Source organism: Papaver somniferum, chromosome 6 (genome assembly GCF_003573695.1).
Source record: "Papaver somniferum cultivar HN1 chromosome 6, ASM357369v1, whole genome shotgun sequence".
Taxonomy (NCBI): Eukaryota; Viridiplantae; Streptophyta; class Magnoliopsida; order Ranunculales; family Papaveraceae; genus Papaver; species Papaver somniferum.
In genome coordinates, this window is record NC_039363.1 from 42,514,153 (window position 1) to 42,537,627 (window position 23,475).

The 23,475-nt window shown below is 37.4% G+C and overlaps 1 protein-coding gene across 1 annotated transcript; it reads right to left on the reverse strand.

Moving 5' to 3' along the window:
- Positions 1-12,072: 12,072 nt before the first annotated feature.
- LOC113287401 (putative uncharacterized protein DDB_G0270496) lies at positions 12,073-18,016 on the reverse strand. Its single transcript, XM_026536144.1, has 14 exons — positions 17,861-18,016; positions 17,015-17,105; positions 16,680-16,936; positions 16,292-16,364; positions 15,960-16,034; positions 15,739-15,849; positions 15,493-15,535; positions 14,903-14,999; positions 13,881-13,983; positions 13,716-13,805; positions 13,513-13,545; positions 13,222-13,321; positions 12,889-12,973; positions 12,073-12,559 (listed from the first exon to the last, which is right to left on the reverse strand). Exons 2-14 carry the CDS (start codon positions 17,096-17,098, stop codon positions 12,454-12,456), a joined length of 1,257 nt encoding a protein of 418 aa, XP_026391929.1. The 5' UTR covers positions 17,099-17,105; positions 17,861-18,016; the 3' UTR covers positions 12,073-12,453.
- Between the last annotated feature and the right edge of the window lie 5,459 nt (positions 18,017-23,475).

The window sequence follows — 23,475 nt, forward strand, 5'->3', positions numbered from 1 at the left end:
ATATGATTCTGGAGGGAGAGGATTATGTAATTTTTATTTCTGCTCGACTCGCAGAATTTGGTTCCTGCTAACTTCTGAGTTCTTGTACTCATACATAGCACTCTTGTGACACTTGTGGGCGGCCATCTGGTCACTTCTAACTTTCACGACTCCTTCAGGAGTAATAAACTTCAGACATTGATGATATGAGGATGTGACTGCAGCGATCTCATGCAGACAATCTCGTCCCACAATCGCATTATAAGGGGCTCGACATTCAAGCAACAAGAAATTTCCTAAAACGGACTTGTAGGCCACTGTTGTAGGTATCTTGACTTTTCCAATCGCCTTTGTAACTTCGCCACAGAAATCGATAATTGGATTTTCATCCTCTTCGATCAAGTCGTGTGGGAGATTCATATATGAATAGGCTTTTGAAAACAGCACGCTCACTGAGCTTCCTGTATCCACTAGAATCCAGTGTACACGAAACATGCCAATCCAAGCAGTTATAACGATAGCATCATTGTGGGGAGCATATACACCTATCATGTCTGCTTCCGAGAACTCGATCTTTGTGCATCCAAGCTCCCGAATTTCTGCTCCATTTGCACTGACAAATCGATATGATTTGTCAAGTACCATTCTTTTAATTGCCTGAGATTTCTCCTGGTCTCATCTTTCGATGCCCGCCTGGTCATTGAATGGATCCTGGCATGACTGACATTAATCACATGTGCATTAATCACATATGCTGCGCCAAATTGTCCCGAACCTTTACCAAAATCCTTTTTCACGTACTCTTGTAGCTTTCTAGCGTCTATCATTCGCTGGATTTCGACCTGTAAAGAGCGACAATTCTCAGTCTTGTGACCATGATCTTTATGACAATTGCAGTATTTGCTCTTATCACGTTTATCACGTATCTCTGCAGGCAAAGGTCGAGGGGGGCTCATATCCTTGCTTATTTTCTCATACAATTATGTAAGTTGTATGTTCAATGGTTTCAGCTTCATATCATGATATTTATGATATCCAGTTTCCATTCGTTCTCCTTTATTTTTCTCTCGAACTTCACCTCGATCGTTATGTTGCCCGCTCGAACGGTTCTTTGACTTGTCTTTCTTACCATCATTTGGATGATTGGATAATTTGTTTACTTCTATTGTTTCTCGAGATTTGGAATTATCCTCCGCTCCAGCATATTCTTCTGCTCGATCATACCGTTCTTCTAGAGTCTTTGGTGGTCTCTTGACCAAGGAACCGTACACACCTCTTTGATCGTACTGGTATGCCTGCTTGTAAGCTTCGATGACGACTTGATCATTGGCACCATCCACGTCGGCCAGTTCTTGCTTGAGGCGTCGAGTAAACTGTCTGATGCTTTCCTCCTTCCGAATCCCTAGAAGGAACAGTGTGTGGCATCCCTTGTGATCACGTCTGTTATACTTGTAGTGATAGCAGAATTCGCCAACCAGCTTTTGGTAAGTACCAATCGACTGTGCCGGGAGCTGATTGAACCATTTTATTGCTCCACCAGCCAGTGACTATGGAAACATTTTGCATATCAACTCATCGTTGTACTGCCACGGAGACATGGCAGTTTCATAGTGTAAAACATGCTGATCTGGATCATATGTTTTCTCGTCGAATTCTGACAGCTTTGGAACTTGAAAATTCATTGGCGGCCGGAATTCGATGATATTCAGTTTGAAAGGAGCTCATGCGGCTCGATGCAACATGTCTATCCTTTCTTCTCTAGAGTGATTTTTCGACATTACTTTCTCGATCATCTTGCAAAGGCGAGCTTCTGTTATTGCGTCCACGTCGCCATCTGAGGAACTATCTTCCTGCTCATTATATCGGTCCTCTGGAATATGAGCTTTCGATCTCATTGTTTTCCTTTGGGGTCCAGTGGGCTCTCTTCCATCCCTGCCTTGCTCAGAACGAGCATAGTAATCGGGCGAAAATTCTCTCTCATCGTGCAGATCTTGAACCTCGTCTTCATCATTCCTGAGACTTTTTGAATGGGTGGTAGTTCTGGACGCACTCTGCTGAGTTGCAGCTGGACGGGTCCCTGCTCGCTGGGGTCGTACACGCCTTCGTTTAGGTAGATCTCCAGTGACCAACATATTTTTCTCTGGTCCATCAAGATCGATCACTTCTCTGTTTTCGTCTGCAGCTTGTGGGCTAATCGATTTCCAAGGCGCTGCCACACAGATCGACCCCTCTGGTTGTTCATATTTCTAGACCTAGGTCGAGACTGGTTCTCACGTTCTAATCTCAGGAGAGCGTTTTCTTTCTCCACCTCGTTCAGCCGATTGCGCAACAGTTCTTCCTATGTACTAGGAGTCGCGGTTCGTCCATCTCGCAGGTCCTGTCGATCTTCATTCCTCCTTGATGGGCTGCCGAATACACACCCTCTGTCTCTTCGAACTTGTGGGTTTTCCCCCATCAACATCCATTCCTTCGTCTTTGATCACTAGTTGTTTTTCGCTTCTCTGATTCATATATGGGGTTCTGTCACGGGAACGATCTCGATCTTGACTATGATCCAGGGCTCTGTTATGAGCATGATCTCAATATCGACCACGATCGGGGGCTCTGTCATGAGCACGATCTCGATCCTGCCTGTTTCCAGTGGGTACTGCTGGAGCTGACTGAACCTAAATCTCGTGCCTTTAAATTTCGCGTCTCATGCGCTGTTGAGAATTGCTAACAGAATCGACCCTTCGCGCAGTTTGTTTGACTACTTTCATAAATCGATTTGGGAAAACACGATTTTCTTTTCTCTAACCCTTGATCGACTCCAATGTTTGTATGGTAAAATATTCTTCTACCTCAAACAAGAATTTAATGGTGATTTTTTGATGATCGATCCGCTACTCTTTTCTCCAAGTGAATAGTGTTGGGGGGGAGGGTACCTGCAAAAAATCCTCTGATGCTTAAGTTAGCTTAGTTTTTTCACAAATTATTTTAGTGGGGAAGATTGCATACCTTTTGGGGTGGAGAACCCCTGTATTTATATGTTGTCAATTAGGTCCTTACTCTAATTTCGAGATAAATATAAATTATATTAAATATGGCATTGATATTCCCCGCATGACTCCTTGCATTGATATTCCCTGCATGCCTCCCTGCATTGATATTCCTTGCATGCCTCCTAGAATATTAAAACTACTACTAGGGCCATGGAATTAGCTAAGCAAGAGGGTGTAAAGGGTTGGCCCAAACAATTAGGTGTTCAAATGTCAAGCCCAAGAAGAAAGGCACGCTCAAGCCCACAGTGGGTGTATTAATCAACAAGGCAAACCAGTGTGGGCTGAAATATCAGCGAGCCAATGGCTCAACTCGGCTAGACTCGGCGAGCCGACTCAGTCCAACCCGATGGGAGTAAACATCCGCAAGTGCAAACGAGTAGGGTGCAAACTCCAGGGCTATGTAGTTATGTTACTCCGAGATACATAGAATAGGTGTTGTTGCTGCCGGACGAAGGTTTGTCCAGCCGCAGAACACCCGGACAGACGCCGTCACCGGACGCCACCGACATACGCCGCCGCCAGACACCGCCTAGGAGGCCGTCGGGCATGGCCACCGGAAAACTGCTACTGCACCGGCGCCGGGGACGTTGACGCTGCCTGAGAAGATCACCTGACGCCATTGTGACGTCACCTGCTGGCGTCATGCTGACGTAATTGACGGTAGATCTAACGGCATGCTGACGCCATTACCGTTACGTTGACAGTGTTAACCATGATGGTATATTCCATGAATATGTTGATGGCCTCACTAACGTTGACGGAATATTCCTCCCAGAAACAGAATATGTTGATGGCATTAACGGAATTTTCTTTCCGTCCATGGAATATGCTGCAGACGTCATCACTGTTGACGTCATGACGACGTCACCGATTACTAAGCTGATGACTGACGTGGCAGCTCCTGATTGGCTCGTACCGATGACCGTGTCAAATGTGTCACCGACGGCGTGGCACTTGCTTTCCTTAATTTGGGTATTTTGCATGTGAGCTTTTATGTATTGTGCTTCCGAGGCCTAGTTAGCCATACTTGGATAACAAGAGGAGCCTAGGCTCAATGAACCATACTTTAGCTAATAAGAGGAGTCTTTATTAGGCCCAAGTAAGACCATTTTTTTGTTATGAAACCATCATGGTCTCCCATTATTAGGCATAAGATAACCCACTTGTGCCCCATCCTCTAGTGTAAAATATTATGGTACAATTAAGTCGGTGTTTTCATAGTAAGCACTGATTGGTTTATGGACAATACGATACGAATCAAACTTAAGGCTCGTTATATCTGTAATCGAATAATGTAACAATGAGCACAATTATACTTACACGTATACTGTGCCGTTCAAGTACAAAATTTTGTTCCCGTATTTATGAGTCATTTTAGTTCATATTAACTTGTTTTAAGGGTGTTTTAGGAAAAATAACATTTACATTTTTTAATACCCATGTAGTTTCAATGTGCAGGAACTTCAATGATGCATTGGGAGTTGATTACTTGGAGAGTCTATCTGGTTTGGAAGGACTTAAATGGGCGATAAATTTGGGATTCAGGAACATCATAGTTGAGTCAGATCTTCAAATCCTTTCTCAAACTATCCAAGGAAAAGTTGTTGATACTTCATGGGAGTTAAAGGGAATAGTTGCAGACATTAGATATCTTTCAGCTTCGTTTTCTATTTTCTCTTGTTAGCACATAAACGGATTAGCAAATAAATGTGCTGATAAATTATCCAAGTATGCACGCAAAGAAAGAGTGTGTAATAGTTGGGAAGGGGATCCTCCATCTTTCCTGTTGAACTTTATTATGTACGATAACACTTAGATCAATAAAATTTCCTTTTGAAGCAAAAAATAAATAAATATCTAAATTAGATAAAAATGAAAGTATCTTTTCAATCTACGGGTATTTAAACAGTATCAAATGTTACTAGTCTTTTACATCCTGAAAAAATGTTTTAAGGGTTATTCAACCAATTTTGTGAAGAATCTACAAGCCTCGTTCTTGTTGAATTCGTGTCTTAAATAACCTGGCTTCATTAGGGGAGACCCTGAAAGAATTAGTGGCGACTAAATAAGAAAAAATAGGTTGAAAATACTTATATGTCCATTCATAATCGGTAGTTTAGTATTTTTTTTTATCTACCGATTGTGACTATGTTCTTCTCTTCTTTGAGAAATCCAAAATCCCATTGGTTTTGAAAAATTTTAATTTGGGGATACTACCACAATCGGTAGATAAATAACATCACGATAGATAATAAACATCACGAAACAACCGATTGTGGAAATAAAGAAATTCAAAAATCCATTGGTTTTTGAAAATTTCGAATTTGGGACAACTACCACAATCGGTAGATAAAAGAACATCACCAGACTACCGATTATACAATCGGTAGATAATAAACATCATGAAACAACCGACTATGCAAATAGAGAAATTCAAAATTCCATTGATTTTTGAAAATTTTGAATTTGGGGAAACTACCACAATCGGTAGATAAAAGAACATCACCAGACTACCGATTGTACAAATGGTAGATAATAAACATCACGAAACAAACGATTGTGCAAATAGAGAAATTCAAAATTCCATTGGTTTTTTAAAAATTTTGAATTTGGGGCTATTACCACAATCGGTAAAAAAAAGAACATCACGTGACTACCGATTGTACAATCGGTACATAATAAACATCACGAAACTACCAATTGTGCAAATAGAGAAATTCAAAATTTCATTGGTTTTTGAAAAATTTGAGGTTGGGGCTACTACCATAATCGGTAGAAAATTAACATCATGAAATTATTATTTTAACTACCGATTATAATTTTCGTAACACAAACCAACATACATCAATATAAACTACCAATTGTAGTATTGTCTACCGAATATGGAGGGCATTTTAGACATTTCAAAAAAAAATTGAGATAAAGGGTGGCTTTGTTTTAGCTTTGGGTGATCCTATTTTGTCTTATTAGTCTCCCCTAATTTTTTCGGCGTCTCCCCTAATGACGCCAGGTTAAATAAAAATTATTAGACATGTTTTTATTGGAAATCCAATCAAGTACTATTCGAACATATACTAGGTTTACCTTGTTGAACAATCTTCCGTGCAATTTCGTAACCAAACATATGCATTGTGCGAGGATTTGTCATCCATGTATGTTCACGAACGTAAAAAAAGATAGTGGTGTCCACCAGGTGACATGCTCATTTTCCATATCAAATTCAGTGGTGGATAAAACTGTGCATTGTATGTGTTGATTATCTGTATAGAAAATACCTCACAACAACAACCGTGGTATAAGTGATCGAACTTAAAACTCAAAAACGAAAAAAAACCCGAAACCCTCTCACACTCTAAACCAGATAAACTTTGGGTTTTTTCTTCTCAACCTTCAAACCCTAGTGAAGAAAATAAAGAAGAAACCTCCTTTACTCGGCTAATCTCTCTGTCCACTGGCCTTAGAGATGATTTAGTTGTTTTTATTTGCTAGATCTGTGGTATAATCATCATGTTTTCATCTTTATTTCGAATTTAGTTGCACTAGAGGAGTCTTTTCCTGCAATTGGTTGATGTTGTTTTTGTTCTTCCCTGAAAATTGTTTATGGTGATGATGGATTTACTTCTTCAAATGGTTTCTCCTGATTTACCTTATGTATCTATCAATCGTCTTATTCAGGTATAACTTTCATCTGTTCAGATTGAATCTTCAGTTTGGTGTTACTTAATCTATTAGAAGTTCTTTTTTATGGGAAATTTTGATGCTATCAAGTGTATTATCTTAAGGAAAAAGATTTCAAACTCCTTATCATCTCCTTGCAAAGTGTTTTCAATATCCAATTTCCAACCCTTATTGTCTTCTCAAGCCCGATCGAAATCTATCACCGTTAATCTTGAGGTTGCTAACCCTATATTTTTAATACAAAACCCTTCTGTAACCCCCCGTATCTCTACTGCATTTTTACCTATAATCCCGCATCCTCAAAACCCAATTTCTAGTCAACCTGTTCAATCCTTCGACTATCGAGTTTATTATATAACGCAATCCTCAACACCTCCATGAACCTGATTATTTGTTTCCTGTAAAGGAAGTTTGTTTTCTTTTTTTACCTCCTTTGTTCCTTGTTAGCTCTCTGTAGCTGGATTGTCATTCAAAAGTACTCGTTGGTGGTTGTGCTTGTTCCTTCAAACCACCAGTTATTTTTTTGTCAGCTATTTGTCGCTGGATTTTTCGGTAAAGGTTTTATCTTAGTCCAATCTTTATTCACGTTAAAATTGCCTTGTTGGTCTTATGGAGGTTCGATGGAGGAAGTTTTTGCTTTGGAGGTTTGGGTTATTCTTCTATATAATAGGTTTAATGTATTACTTGATATGTTTCGGGTTTTAAGGCGAGAGATGAGTCGGTTATGGAAGTCTATATTGCATTTATGGGAGAAGTTCTTGAATATTATGGGTTTTTGCTCGTCGCCTTTCTTCTTGAAGCTAATTCTACTGGGATTTCGAAAACTATGGGAGTCAAAGTAAAGGTAATTTTTACATACACTTGGACTGTGGCATATATATTTGCACATTCGTTGGCGATAGCGGAAGCAACAGCACATGCAACAATAGTAGCTGCAAAATATACCAGTTTCACTTGCACAAAACGAAGACTATCAATTTTTGAAGATTTAGTTCAGTATTTGATACTAATGCAGAATGTCTCATTTTGCAACTTCTAGTCTCATTGATGCTATGAACTACTGCATAGAAATATCACTCAACCATAGAATTGGGGTTTGAGAAAGATTCTAAATCATAAGTAACAACATCAACAACAACTGACAACGTCAACAAATAGCAGCAGCAACAATAAGGCATGCCTCTTTCACTACAGGAAACATGATAAATTTTATCCAAGTGTCGCAGACTAGCATTCAAAAGATAAGCATCTTGAGTCGTCGTAGCTACTTCATTTTGGTTAATTCATAGTGTTATCTTTTTCTGTTGGGTTTGTAGAATCTTTCCTATCTAAATCATAGGATAAGCTACATTGATAAGGCAGCACTAGTTTCATTTTTCAGTTAGTTTGAGTCTGTAATTTCGATTGCATCTCAGTTTTAGTAACCCTTGTAATAAATTTATTAGACTTATTAGTGTTACATCCTCATGGGAAGAGATTAGATACTACTTCAAGCCACATTCCAAGCTCTAAACTCAGTTTGAAGTTATGGATAAAGCCATAACACAAGGAGGTGGACATATATCTTTTCGGCAGTATTACGTAATAACCAGATACATAGGCCTTGTTAACGTCACAGATCAATTGCATTGCAAACCACCACCAACAACCAAGTTCTTATGGACGCAATGTCCATCTAAAGTACAGCTTTTCTTGTGAAAAGTATTCGTCGAAGGCCTGCGGATCATCGACAACCTCATCTGAATCCATCTCACCAACTACAACACTTACCCCCGCTGCAATTCTAATCCGGAGATTACTACTGGCATCTTGTTTCATTATCGTGTTACTGCAATTTCCTGGCTTTCCGATGTAACTGTATCTGAATCTTGGGGTATCGCACACCCTCTCGTAACCACCCTTTAGTTATTAAATAAATTTCATGCTTCAAAAAAAACAACAACTGTGGTGCACAAATATGCACTGAATGCGCTATTCATCTTGATGCGCGTAGAGGTTGTTTGTTTATGCTATTATTTAAATTTTAGATAAATTGGGTCAATTGCCCAAATATTTTTAAAACATGGTTCTAATGGACTAGTAAAAATTAGTATGGGTGAAATGGACACCAAAAAAATAGCAAGAATGAATTTGGATTCATCCTGACTTGAACTTAAAAAATAGCGAGGTTGAAACTGGATGCATCCTGATGTAAATTAAAAATAAGAAAAAGTATTTGAAAATGGGTAGGATGAAACTGTTTACATCATGGTTATTTTTACATTCTCGTTGATTTAAACAGTACCAAATTTTACATGTCTTTTTCACCTAAGAATTATCATTATTGGGTTAGTTGACCAATTTTGAGTAAATTTTAAACAATTCCCGCACCAAGTTGTCTAGCCTACGGATGTTCTTCCCGTAACTATAACCAAAGAACAGTGCTTCGCAATTTAATTGTTCTTTCTCTTCATGACTTCATCCACAACGCCCCCATATTGTGCAAAAGAGTGACATCACCTCGTTCATGGTTTATAAGAGCTAATGCAGTGATAAATAATTTTTGTTGGATCTGAGTGAAATCACCTGATTCATTTAGATCTGACTCGATATGTTTGTTTTGAGTCAGATCTGACTCATCTGACTTAAAAATATGTGAGTCAGGGGTTTGGTCCCATGAATCAGGAATATATTGTTACTTGATTCAAATGGGTCCGAATTAGAGGTTATGTCTGAATCAGAGGTCGAATCAGATCTGACTCAAAATGAAAAACAAACGATCTGACTGCTAATTTGACCCGAATCATGAATTAATTCTGATCCATACGCCGAGTCAGCCGCAAACAAACAAATACATAGTCATATAAAAAAGAAAATAGTCATAGACCGACCAAGTAGACTTCATGGAGTTGAGGTGCGTTTTGTCAGGACAACTTCGTCACATGCATGTGATTATGAAGTTCCAAATATTTGAGATTTCACTTTTAAGAAAGTGTAGGGCCCTCCCGTTACCTAATTCGATTTAATTTACACTTTTCTTTTTTTTTTCCTTTTTCTTTTTTGATTAATTTGTATTTAAAATTGAAATGTGCAGAAAAAAGAGAGGAAAAAAAAGGTAAGTCAAGAGTCGAGACATGATAACTAGATAAGAACCAAGAAGGTGCGTTCTTTTGATTACTAATAATGGTAAAAACTCTCATCTTGAATCTCCATCCATGTATTCGGAACCTTGTTGCATTTATTACGGCCACTGATCACTTAGAAGCCAGAAAATTAAACAATCGTAGATGCTAAAGATGTTGTGTGTATATATATATATATATATATATATATATTTAGATATCAGATCAGTAGAGGCATTTGATATTTGATTCAGAATTGCAATATACCGTAACTGCATATTATTCATGGTTAACTGCATATTATTCATGGTTAAAATAGTTTCTCAAGGTTCATCTTTTTTGCTTTTCTTTTTTGTAAAGCATTCAAGGTTTCATCATCAGCAATGCCACCAAGGCACGTATCTAAGTAACGTTAACGCATGTAATAATGGTTTAAATTAGTGTGGCAGGTACGTAGAATGTACATTGGAACGATATCTAATCCCGCACGAGGAATTCTGCGACGTATATTGCTTGTCATAGTTGATCACCATTAAAGCTTCAGTTTTTGCATTTTCAGAAAGCTTCAGTTCAGTTGATCAATAACTAATTTAAATAAATAAATAAAAGTAGCAGTAGCCTGCCAAGAAATTAACGCAGAGAATACAATTAGTGGTTTGTAACCATGGAATTCTAGCTTCCTTTGCTAAAATATCCGCAAGACTGTTGGACGTCCGCGGCATGTGATGACACGTCGCTTGTGGGAGGTCGACTAAAAGTTCGCTGCACTGTTGAACGGTGGTTTTAAGTGTCGGGGTTTAGTTGGTATCGCGGTGGTTGACAATGTCGAATAATTGCTTAGTAGAAATCTAATAATTTTAATATGTAAGAGGACATAACAAAGATTAACTTAACATCAACATAATTAAGTTCCCGAATACACCTAGCTAATTAGAGTAGAAGCTGGAAAATAATCATGAACTGATACGTACAATTATACTCAAAAATCACCATGAAGAAAACAAAAACAAAATAAATCAAGAAAACTGATACTGAAGAACAGCAGAATTCAAATGCCACTCTTTTCTCACCTCTTAGTTAATAAGGATCTTGCTCTTGGTAACAATATATGTATAAGACCCTGATCACAATCATGCATCTACATGCTTCTTGCTAACATCTCTTGATATCTCCTGTAAGACTCTTGCTTTTCCAGCCTGAATTTCTCATGAAAACTTGCAATGAACTTATCATCAAGCCTATCAATCTCGTCCATATCATCTGCATCACAATTATTCTTATTACCAGTGGAATTCTCCGTTGTCACTTTCTCATCAAGCCAACGCAGGTAGCCTGATAGATGCGAGTCAAACCCATCCTGCATATGTTCCTCAGCTGGCAGGATTGATGATGAATTCCAAGTGGAGTCATAATAGACATGGTTCAAATAATTATCATTCAAGTAACCATCTGTGCCTAATACTGCTGGTGGCTCAGGCATGGGTAATACATGTGACGAACACCAATTGTAGTGCAATCTTAGTGACGATGAACAAAAAAACCCTCTTCTTCTTTTTCTTTCTCTTGGTTCCATCTTTCATTCTAGACTCTACGTAGTAATTTTCTTTGTTTTTGTTGCTAATAAGTTCCATCAAAATGGACTTGGCTTTGGTTAGTGCTCGAACTATATGATAAACATGTCTAAAGAAGTGAGAATGAATCAGGGTTCTGATTTTCACAGAGTTTGGGCTAGTAGTACTAGGACATGATGGTGATGATCTCTTCATTAGGAATTATGAAAAAGTACTACTAGACTACAAAAAAATTTTGGATTTTAGATGGGACATGCATATATCAGACATTTGGCATGGCAGAACACCATAAAGTATTCAGAATTCAAGGATCCTATTATAAAGAATTTGGGTTACCAAAGTGCCACTGCTTGTTTCAAAAAATAACAAAAACACATGATTCAATTTTGAAAGTTTCAAGAGGGTGAAAATGTGTGACATTCCCTTTTTCTGGTAGTGACATCTGATAAAAGGAATCTTGGACCTGTAAATTACAATGACATGTTTTCTTGTACTAGGGTTATGCCTCTAGATTGAAAGAACAAAGTGCCGTAATTATTTTGGTCTGAATGGTGGTGTAAAGCTTTATTTGTGCAAGCCAAAACTTGCAGGAGGAAAAGGAAAATTTATCCTTGGGGTGGAAGGATCCAAAGTGTCTGTTTCATTTGTTTTCAGGTAGTAAAACATGTATGCAGAGAGCTGATCGGAAAAAAGCCAAAGTGGTAACACTCAACATAATCCTGATTGATTAGTGAATTACATGAAACAAACCTGCTGTCAGGCGTCAAGTTGACAGCTAGAGAGTTTCATGAGCTTTTAGGCACCTAGCAGCTCTATAAAAATACAGAAACAAAATAGAACGCAGGCATTCCAGGATATTGTCATTTTTAGAACTATTCTAACCTACTACTATCTATAAGATACCCAGCCGGCTTCTTACATGAAAAGACATAAATCTTCTATTAGGTGTCAAAATAAAGCACACTTCCGAAATCATTACATTTGATATATCAAAATTCTACAAGCCCTCAAACAATTGAGCTCTACACCGTTCTTAGTTTGCGCCCAGAAGGAAGGACAAGACTAGACCACAGAGGAAGCTCTCTAATTTTTCAGTCCAAATAAGTTCTCAAACAATTTTGGAGCCATTGGGGGGAGATCTTGAGGCTCTGGGGCCATGAAATTCACTATCCTTTCATGAACATGGTACCTGAAATTGGTATCATTCAGGAAACAACATATCGTAAAGAACAAAATTAAGATTGAAAAGGACTGCTCAGACTTGATGATGATCGACAAATTACGAAGGATATGAAATACTCATAAGCATCTTGCATTTTTAGATGGATATCAGACACAAGGGTTCAACACCAAAAGGTACTCATATTCATGAGCTCCCGTACAACGATTCCAGGTTACCAAGTTACCCTACTTGTTTGACAAAATATTAATAAACCACCACTGCTGGAAGTTTCATGAGGGTTAGAATAACTACGATGCCAAATATCACATGGGGAAGTTGATAAACAAGACAATTACCTGATCTTGCGGCACTTTGAAGCACGACGATCGACAATCTTTCTCTTCTTGGTCTGCAATCTCTTTAAAGCATAATATGCCGACTCTGGCAGGAAGTCAAAAATAATAAAATTTGTAAGCTTTATATTTAGGCTAGAGATAATCTATATATCTACAAGTTCATGACCATTCATGGTATTAGAATGACCCAACATATTAAATATCAACGATTTCGGTAAACTCCATTTGTTTAACATACAACTAATACAGTAAATTGAGCTGCATGTATCCAAAGAAGTGAAAAATGCATCCAAGAGAAAAAAGGGCCGCAGGATTTAAAAATAGGTAATTTACCGGATGAGGCTGGGTTGTACGACTCTAAGAATTCCTTAAGAAGTTGCTGATAAAATTCAGAGTCATCCAAAAGTTCAGGGTCTCCATCCATGTTCGCATCCTAGGCATTGCAACAACAACAACAACAACTAAAAAGTGAATCAAAAATTAAGATTTTCTAAAACGAACTAGCTGCAATCACTAAACGTGGTCTATCAAAGAAAGAAAAGTATCAGGGTAAAAAAGAAATGGAAAAAAAAAAGACATTTTACAATTGATTGTACAAGTTTAAACCTAAGGTGAGTTGAATACCTCTTCCTTTCCATTTTCACACACATCAGGAACCTGCATAATATCAGCCAGGTTAACCATAGTTATACAGGAATGGAACATAAGCCAAATTTCAGAAGTTGTAACATCGTGTTCAACAGGTTAAAACTTGCCTCTATAAGATTTTTCCTTCACAACCAAAAAGTAACAAAATAAACAAAATTCAGAGGTAAATTGTAACTTACAATTGTACCAACAGTAGATCTCCTTAGCTGCATGCTTTTAATCATTCTGCTTGGATCCCCCATGTAAGCAGCTACTTGTTCACTAATATTCTGCAATAAGAAAACAAGTAAGGAGAATAGTACAATCCACAAACCAAGAACATGGGTAAAGAAGTAGAAGCAAACCTGATTAAATGCATGTAATCTTCCTTTAATCCCAGCCACACCGGTTCCTACTTGTGCATTTCTCTGCCATTTATCTATTGAGCTATTTCTGAAGGAAGTGAATCTGCAATAATTTAGAAGTTAAATCTAATTTCCTAAATAAACAATGTGGTGCAAATACATACTAGCACCCAGTATTTGTTAAGAAGAGTGGATATCCATGACACTTAAAATACTTCTTTTGTTATGTTTCACTTGTTTGCTCCCTTAAGATGGTAGAGAAGTTTAAAATGATCATAAAAAGGGGAGAAAAGAGACGAACTACGCCAACAGAGAGAAATCACTTAAATAAGCTCAGCATCGTACAGAATTGACAAACATTATAAAACACTTTGCTAAATGTATAAATCAATTAGTCAAATTCTTCACTAACTATTTACAAATATATTCTTCTATTCTTTCCAGTTTGAACTAAATGATGGGTTCCCTTGATCATGAAAATGGGGACATGAAATAAACAACGAGAAGGAGACACTATTAAAATACTCAACAGCAAAGGCAACTTACAGAAGTACTCTATGTAAAAGATTCGATTACCTTTTCTCGGGATAGGTTAAACAACAATTGTGAGGGACCCCCTTGAATAAACAACATGCATGTTCATGTTCCAGATTTATGAAAACTAGGCAGGTAAAGTTCTCTGTTGTTCTTTCTAGTAAACGAGAACAGTACATAGGCCTCAAAACCTCGCGGTTCTAAGTTTCCGTAGTCATGCCAACGAGTTCTGACAAAGCTAGCATATATGGATATATATTATAAAATTATCCAAATCACAATCTCCACTACACGTCTCATACAGATCAAATCGACAAGCAATAAGTATAATATATCTGTTGGTTATGATAACATTACCCAAACGACTAAAAAGTATGAAAGTAAGATAGTTACTTCTTCTGTTCTTTATCAAATTTAAGGTGTTCAAATACTTTCTGAATAATCATGAAGATGGAGATAGGCAGCACAAGAATTTTTCAGCTCAATACCTCGAATGCATTTGTTGAATAGGTAGCCATTCTTCATCAGTCCTTGCATCCAAACTCTTTGATCGTTTTGCTTCCTTAGAAGATTCCCCTGTGTTGCCTTAAGTGACAGATAAGGCAAGAGAGAGAGCTATTTAATACACGTGCACAATCGAAGGTGAAAGAATCCTTAATTAGTAATTATCCTTCAATTATCATATATTGGCACATGAAACCTAAAAACAAATAAACCAAAAGATAATATCCTAATTCTAAGCTTGGAATCAAGAAGAATATGCAACAATGTAAAGAGGGTTAAAGTAGAATAACAGAATTTGACTTTAAGTTAATGACACATGTTGAAGGGAAATAACAAAATATCTGTGCTAACAGTTCATTACAAAGTACAAACATGAACATTAGATACGGAAACAAAAAAATGTAATCCAAAACATTGAATTTTCTGTTGAATTTTCAAGAACACTTCGGCCACTTTCTATGTGATGGTTTTATCATTTCCATTTATGTACTAGTTAATCTGATTTTATAAGTTTAACTCCTTTTGGTGCCATATGTCTAAGACTATGATAAGTTTGTAAGAATTCATAGCATACCATCTGTATTTTGAACAACATGCGGACTCTTCTCCAGTAAAGCCTGCCAAAGTACATATAAAAGAAGTTTTTAGATGCCCACGCACTGGATAGGCTAACAAAGATGCCTATTTCTACTAGTGCAGGGAGCTCTCATCACCCTTTGGTATCTCCATAACCTATTCTCTGCAAAGTTAATGACAAACAAGCACTGCCTAGCCTTCAATTAACATTGCTGGTAATAATGGAACAAAAAAGACAGTTAACCTCTTGTAGTTCCAACAAACAATTTATAGTTTGCTCAGATGATGTTATCAAGTCCAAATACGCTTTATTCGTTGCTTTTTCAGAATCACAAAAAGATGATCTGTGGGGTTCCTGTTAAACAATACAACGCAGTTAAACTAACCAAGAGGAAGAAGAAGAAGACAAAAATACCAATTCTTTTTTTCCTACTTGTGGAATTAGATATTGTCTTCATAGCTCACCTTTGGTAATTTGTTTGAGCTAGAAAAAGGTTTTTGCAACAAGAACCTGAACTCAAGAGTCTTATCCCAGAGAACCTTCAAAACAGACGGGAAAATATCAGAATGATGGAGTGCAAGAAACAGAACAAGCATTGCGAATTCCAAACCAATGCATTATTGAATTTAAGAAAATGAGAGTACTGGAAAAAGTTGCAGCCACAAGACAGAGTCAAGGAACAAGAAGGTATAAACAGAACTCAGAGCATAAGAATTGGTGGGAAAAACAATACATTTACAATCTTCGGGTTGGAAGAAATTGCTTGCTAATAACTGTGAAGTAATCATACTAATACCTTTTGGTTCTTTACGGCTTGACCTTTCAGAATATCCTCATTTTTGTGATGCTTTAGATTCTTCATAATATCTCTATATGAGTGGAAACAGAAAATATAAAATGGAGACACAAAAGTAAATTCATTCTCTAACATAGTTAAGAGCAACTACATGAGTAACTAACATCACAAGCTAGGCTCAAAGATGGAAGAGGCCTGGTATTAACTTATTTACCACTACTAAGAAGAAAATCATCTCTCAACGTCCAGAGGAGAGAAAACTGAGATATTTTAACACTGTGGAGTGCACTTGCGCCAATTATTTTCATGATTTGTTCCATACTTCCATGCAATGTTACTTATCACATAAAGAAAAAAGTGCAATTATGTAGTTGATTAGAGGACTTACTGCTGTTCTTGACAAATATCTAGGACCAATTTCTCAAGTTCTTCCATCTCATCATCTTTCTGTGCCTTCATTCTTTCCTCATCATCTTCTTCTTCTTCTTCCTCGTCATCGCCATCTTCCTCTCCCTCTTCTTGTTCTTCTTCCGTATCACCTCCTTCTTCCTCCTTCCCTTCTTGTTCTTCCTCCGTATCCTCTCCTTCTTCCTCCTCCTCTTCTTGTTCTTCTTCCGTATCCTCTTCTTCTTCCTCCTCTTCGTACTACACAAAAGTTTCTAAAATCAAAACCTTAACATTAAAAAACTTAAAAAAGAAAACAAACAGAAATAACACAATTACCATATTCATTTCTGGATCACTCTCTTCTTCTGAACTAGCATCAGTCACACGAACTCGGCATGATTTATTCGAAACGAACCCCATCTCGAACCTTAGAAATGAATGAACATGAAAATTACTGCTTCGGCAACACACATGAAACATTTGTCCGAATAAAAAATAAAAGGTATATTTTGTTAATAATATAATTTTAACTTAGCACAATGTTATAATATTTAATTTGCATTCTGTTGTTCCACTGTTATATGTTCTTCAAAAAGCTGTTTGGTATACCTGGGGAGTGTAGAGTTAAAGAGAAATAGTTGTCGAAATGACTAGTAAAACTGATTTATATACATAATGAACCCTACACAGCGTATTTCATGTTTTGTTTTGTTTCTAATTTGAAACCAAAACATAACAGTTACAGATAATTACCGAAATCACATGTGAAATTATTTAACTAATAAAATTATCATGTAAAATTAACATTCTTTAAAAGAATTATGCACAAAAATGGATCCGATTCAGGAAATACGGCTTCGAGACAGTCGGCCAATAATGACTAATTTTAAAAACTTCACGTGCCTTTCAAGAAAGAAATACATAGCCACCAAAAGACCTAATATACATGTCTACATGCTGCAATATACCGGCCTAGTTGCATACATGTTATGATTAATTGCAAACGAAGAAGCTAAAAAAGAATAAAAATAATTCAAAGACAAATCGATTTCAATGTTTGGGTATTATTCAGAACATTTGTGTTTCAAGGGTTTCTGGAAATTAGAAAATAACGTAGATAAACAAATACAAGTATTGACAATTCCTAATCAGAAGAATGAAAACAAGGGTTTAACGGCTTACCTGGGTGATTGATGGTTGGTGGTGGCGCGGATGGAGAGGAAAAGAGAAAGAAGAAAACAAGGGTTTAAGGCTTTACGCTGAGGTTTTCTTCTTCTATGGAAAAAACCTAACCTGCAGGTTCTGTTTCTCACGGTGTTATGGTTCCAGTATGATGGACTTTAGAGAAAGAACCGTTTTTGGCACCACTCCATTTTGGAGGGGGGCCACTAAATGATAGGGATGTCTACACTATGGTTATAAGGGCTGTTCTAAAGTGTGGGATACCTAATATGCCATTTATCCTAATTGAGATTAAAACTAAGCCTAATAATCCACTAATCTAACCACTAATAATCCACTAATCTAAATCATTAATTACTTAAATACTCTAACCCCAGCCGATTAAACAGTCTCATTTTTTTTCTTCATCTTCTTTTCTTCTTCTTCTCTTCTTCTTCATAGTCCATTAATCGTCGATCCGGAAAAAAATTCATCGTCGATTAATCAATCGTTTATAAACAATGCGTTCCAAGCAGACTCCAAGAATTCCAGGAGCGAGTCCAGGACTCGCACACTTTGCGAATCTCTCCAATCAATTGAAAATTGATAAACATCTTTAATCACAAGGTCAAGTCCAATTGGAACATCCAAAAGAAAAAAACAAGCCAAATTCAAGTAAAATGCAAATCTGCGGGTAATTTCATTCATACCGATTCAATTTGTTTTTTGTTGACGAAATTGATTAGAAATCATTGAAATCCACTGAAAATGGTAGGAGATTTTTCGGCTAGGAGACTTTTGGTCTAACCCAAGATTTGGTAACTGAACTTCTAGAAATAAGAACACTTCGATGAAGTAGGCTAATGTTTAGTAACCGAACTATGTAGTTCAGTAAGCTCGCAAAAAGTAATTTCGTAACCGAACTCATTGTTTCTAAGGAAAAACTGAGTTCGGTTTTGTCGATAAAATATTTTGGTAACTGAACTTTGGTAATATATAGTCTTGTTACCTCGCAATTTATATCATGTAACTGAACTTTAGTCTGGTAACAACAAAATATATGGTTCAGTTACCTCGCAATTTATACCAGGTAACCGAACTTTTGTCTGTTGACACTAAATGTTGTGTTTGGTTTAGCTATTTAGTTCTATTTTATTTGATAAGAAAATATTCTGTTTAGATAATACTTTGGTTTTCATTCATTAGGAACAAAGGAAAATGATCTAATCCACACTTAGATGAAGATTTGAGAACTCCCACCCCTCGTGGTAGAATATATTCAGATTTCCGAAACCGTGGCACCGAAAATGCTAAACATGGAGGGGGGATCGTTACCGGAAGTCAACCAAGAGAATGTTCGTAATGTAATCCCATATGTCCATGAACAGGTGATGGATAATACAATTGATCGTGCTATTGAAGAAGAAAAAGATGATGAAGAAGAGCAAGGAGATGAAAAGGATGAAGAACAAGGAAAAGAGGTTTGAGATGTAGAGGAAGAAAAACAAGGAGAAGAAGAAGAAAAAGAAGAAGAAGAAGAAGAAGAAGAAGAGGATGCCTCCGAAGAACAAGAAGAGCAGAAAATTGTTCCTGCTAAAGAGAAAAGAAGTCGAAGCTGCCTTGTCCTAGATATTCACATATTCCTCCTGATGATTTGTGTTTGTCACCAAAGAGCCCAACTTATGGTACTCCAAATGATGGAGGGAATGCATTATTTGGCTACAAACACTCATGAGCTGCGAAGATCTATGCGATCAAGGTATTCTTAACAAATAAAAAAAAAGATTTGGACATATGTTTTGTTAAATATTAATAGTGTGATGTTCTTTTTTGTAGGATCATAATGATGCAGTCCGTCTTATTCATCATCAAACGGCGTCCACATGGGATCTTAAATTTGAGTATGAGGAGTTTTAGGCGAAGGTGAAAGAATGTATGTTATGGAATGTCATTAATTACGCACATGAGGAATTTGGCGTTGTTGGCCCATCTACATTTCTCGAGAGACATTATCCGGAGACGGCTACTATGCATCTTCGATTTTGCGAGATGGGAATTACTCCCGATGATTGCATGAGAATCACCGGCCTACCAGTGAAAGGTAAATGTCTTCGAGAAGGCTACAACCCCTCGATGCGTTATGAAGATCTTGAAGCATTGGCTCTAAAGTGTCTAGGATGGGATGCAAGAAAAGCCCAATACGAGTTTATACGTTCTGTGAAGGAGCCTGAACATGGCAATGAATATAATCCAAAATACAAATATGGATCCTTGAAGAAGATGGTGAAGAAATTCAAGTTGGTAAAGTTGAAGGAGAAGGGACAACTAAGAAGGTAAATAAGGGAAAGTTGGTGATGGAGGAGGAGACGCATAAGCACCATGTGATAGACACATTTTTGTGTTTAATTTGATCTCAATACTATATATTGTTGGCACTCGAGTTTGTACTAATTTTGGTGTTTTATGTGTTTGTAGGCACCTTTGGAAAATAAACATTTTTTGGAAAATTCGGCTCGAAAAGTTGGTAAAAGCCCCGGAGGACACGTGTTATTCGGACTCTCACCGTTGGATAAGGGGCACCTCAATAACTAAGGGGCACCCCTGGTCACCCCAAAAGACATCTGTTATTCGCACCCCAGTACAGGATTAGGGGGAGGTCATCTTCTCCATTTGAATTTTGTTTTTGGCGGGAAAATGGAGAACACTTCTGCATATTTTTGATCGAATTGTTGAACGTGTTCTAGGGAGATTCAATGGCTGATTTTTGGTAGATAGTTGTGATATGGCCTATTAAACACACTGTGGGCATTTGGTTCGACCAGAATTGGCTAGAATCAGCTAAACAATTCACGGGTTGAAAACAGAGCAGTTCGTGTATATCACGGGTTTCACGTGATTTGGAGAAGATTCAACGTGTTTTGTGCGTGCATGGAAGACCTCACAGCCTGTTGGAGCGTGAAGGAGTTAAATATGGTAATTTGGAGGCTTGAAAACGTGTGAGAAGATGAAACAGGAAAGAAAATATTCCCAGAAATATTTTCTTTACTGCCGAGTTAAAGAAAATTATATGGAGTTAATGAGCGAGATTCGATGGGTCTGTTGGCTATAAATAGGTTGCTGGGGTTGAGTAGAAAGGGTGTCGAGAGTTTGGGGTCGATAGGAGAGCTCAGGAGCGAGAAATCAAGAGTTGATGAAACAATGTTTCTGCTCCTGCTGATGATGAAGAACACCAAGAACACGAAGAACAGACTCGCAGGGACAGTCGTTTATCAACAGTGAAACAGACTCACAGGCGTGGGTCGTAGGTGTGGGTCTTAGAACCACAGCAACAATAGCACTTCTCTTTTATCGTTCTTTTGTGACGCTTCTTGTGGGTCGCACATTAGCTGTTTACACCATTTTCTCTTCTTCTCTTCATTGTAAACACCATTTGAGCAATAAATAAATATTTTGAGCGTGTTTTTATCATGATGAGCTAAACCCAACACTGGGACGACGGAGGAGGGTGAATTTCATACACGGGTAAATTTATTTATTCTTTTTATGACTTTTGCATTAATTTAAAATTGAAATATGATTTGAATTAATTGGTTGTTATTTAATTTGATGATGTATGCTTAGCTTAGGTGTTTTGATACATCATGCTTAGGACTTACAATCGATGTTTTGAGAATCTATCTTGGCAAAATCAGAGTCCATGTTAATTTTATTGAGTTTTAAATTGTCAAAGAATATATGAATGAACCCTGTGTAGTGAATTCGGCCAAATCCTTAGTCCCAGTACCTCTCGCCCATTGTTAATATTTTTGTATATATATTTTTTTAAATCTAAAAATTCATTTCCTTCACAAGTCTGAAACGAATCTTTTACCACTATCATACAACAATTTGAAAACCATCAATTTTGGCGCCGCCGACGCGGATTTGTGCTTAGGTAGAATTTTTAGGTTTTTATTATTTTTTATTATTCCATTTGTTCTTTTTACGTCTCTTTGGTTGTGTCTTTGTATTACAGGTTTGAAGTTGGATACTAAAGACCTTGGAATCAAAGCTTAAAGCTAAAAGAGAAGGAAAAAAGACAAAGCAAAAAAATAAAGAAAAAAGAGAAAAAAAAGAGAGAGAATTTTAAGAGACTTTCCTTTTTTTTTTGTAATTATTATTATTTTTTGTATTTCTTTTCATTGGACTGGACTTTGGACAATTTATTTTAATTTTAAACCCTACGGAAGGGTTATATAAAAAAAATAAATATAAACTGTTTGCAGGGAAGGACGACGATTACAATATCGTCTCGGCCCCTCGGGTTCGCACACTGACACCGGAGTCAGTGGCCCGAGTCGACTACAGCGGTTCTTCGCCCGTCTGGTACGGGAGGTAAACTTCTAAACACCCGCGAATCTCCTGTCAGCGGGTTTACTGTCTGCCTTAAGGTGATTATATGTTGAGGACTGAACCGGCTGCTTTAATTTCCTAGTAAAGGGCAAGAACTGGCCATATAAGATAAGGGTTCGGATTTCATCACCGTTCCCTTCTTGCCCGCCTTAGGTAAACGAAACCTAACGCGAACCCAAGCTTAAAATTTGATTAGAACGAGACCGATAGGGTAACGAGCTTGGTAGGAAAATCTTTCGAAAAATATTGGTTACTCTTTTAAGCATACTTCAAAGTTCTTGATGGTTTCTGTAAGTTGAATGCGTGACTGCGCCGCCTTGTAATCGGTGAGGCTTGGGTATCAAAGCTCCACTGAGCTTCCCTCGCCTCGATTCAACTTACATTAGCTCGGATTGATTCCAGAGGGGTGTGCTCAAATTGTAACGAATTCCTTTTCGAAGGAATAGAAGCTGGTCTAGAAAACAATCTAAGTGGAGCCATCATGCTTTTTGTTTGCTAGATTCTATAGGTTTGATTTGGTCGAGTCAGCCTTGTTTGTGATTGTGTAGAATTCCCTTGCAATTAAGAATGTCGAACTGGTATGATAGAAGCCAATACAATGTATCGACCTGAATTTGAATATGGACATCATCCTTTTTATGACCATGTTGGGAATAGTGGTTGGGAACGCCATCCTTTGGAAGGATATGGGTCATACCCTGGTGAGCCCAATTACTATCCACACATGCATCAGTCTTACGAGCAAGAAGATTATAGTACTAGTTCTTCGTCTCTAGAGGATACAATCAAACTATTGAAAAGTAGTCCTTTTTATGATCCCTCTGTTCCTATTCCTCCTTTAGAAGAGTCCCTCAGGAGTTAGCTGAGTCGACGCGTAAGTTAGCTGAGATGAATAGTGTAATTATAGACGAAAGAACTACAATAATGAGTGAACTTTCTATAGAGGAATCCCTCGAGCGGATAGCTGAGACGAACGAAAGAATTGCTCGAAATTACTTGAATTGCCAATATAGTGTATCCAATAATACCCTTGAGAATGAAGATAGTTATTTACATAATCAAGATAACAAGGTTAGAATTGGTAGCACTACTTGTTTTGATGAGGTTCAATCATCTTCGTACTATTATGATGAGGATAGTAGTAATGAAGAATCTGAAATGTGTAGGCATAGTGATCAGGAATCTATTAATCCAATTGAGCTTTATAATGATTCTATTATTTCTAGTTCAAATCCAAATAATTT

What these genes read in the sequence shown, in the direction of transcription:
- LOC113287401 (XM_026536144.1), bottom strand. Translation starts at nt 17,098, where the DNA reads ATGGGGTTCGTTTCGAATAAATCATGCCGAGTTCGTGTGACTGATGCT. An exon ending in GTGATCCAGAAATGAATATG is followed by an intron (nt 16,937 to 17,014) that starts GTAATTGTGTTA and finishes ACTTTTGTGTAG; the next exon opens with TACGAAGAGGAGGAAGAAGA. An exon ending in ATTCAACAAATGCATTCGAG is followed by an intron (nt 13,984 to 14,902) that starts GTATTGAGCTGA and finishes AAATTATTGCAG; the next exon opens with ATTCACTTCCTTCAGAAATA.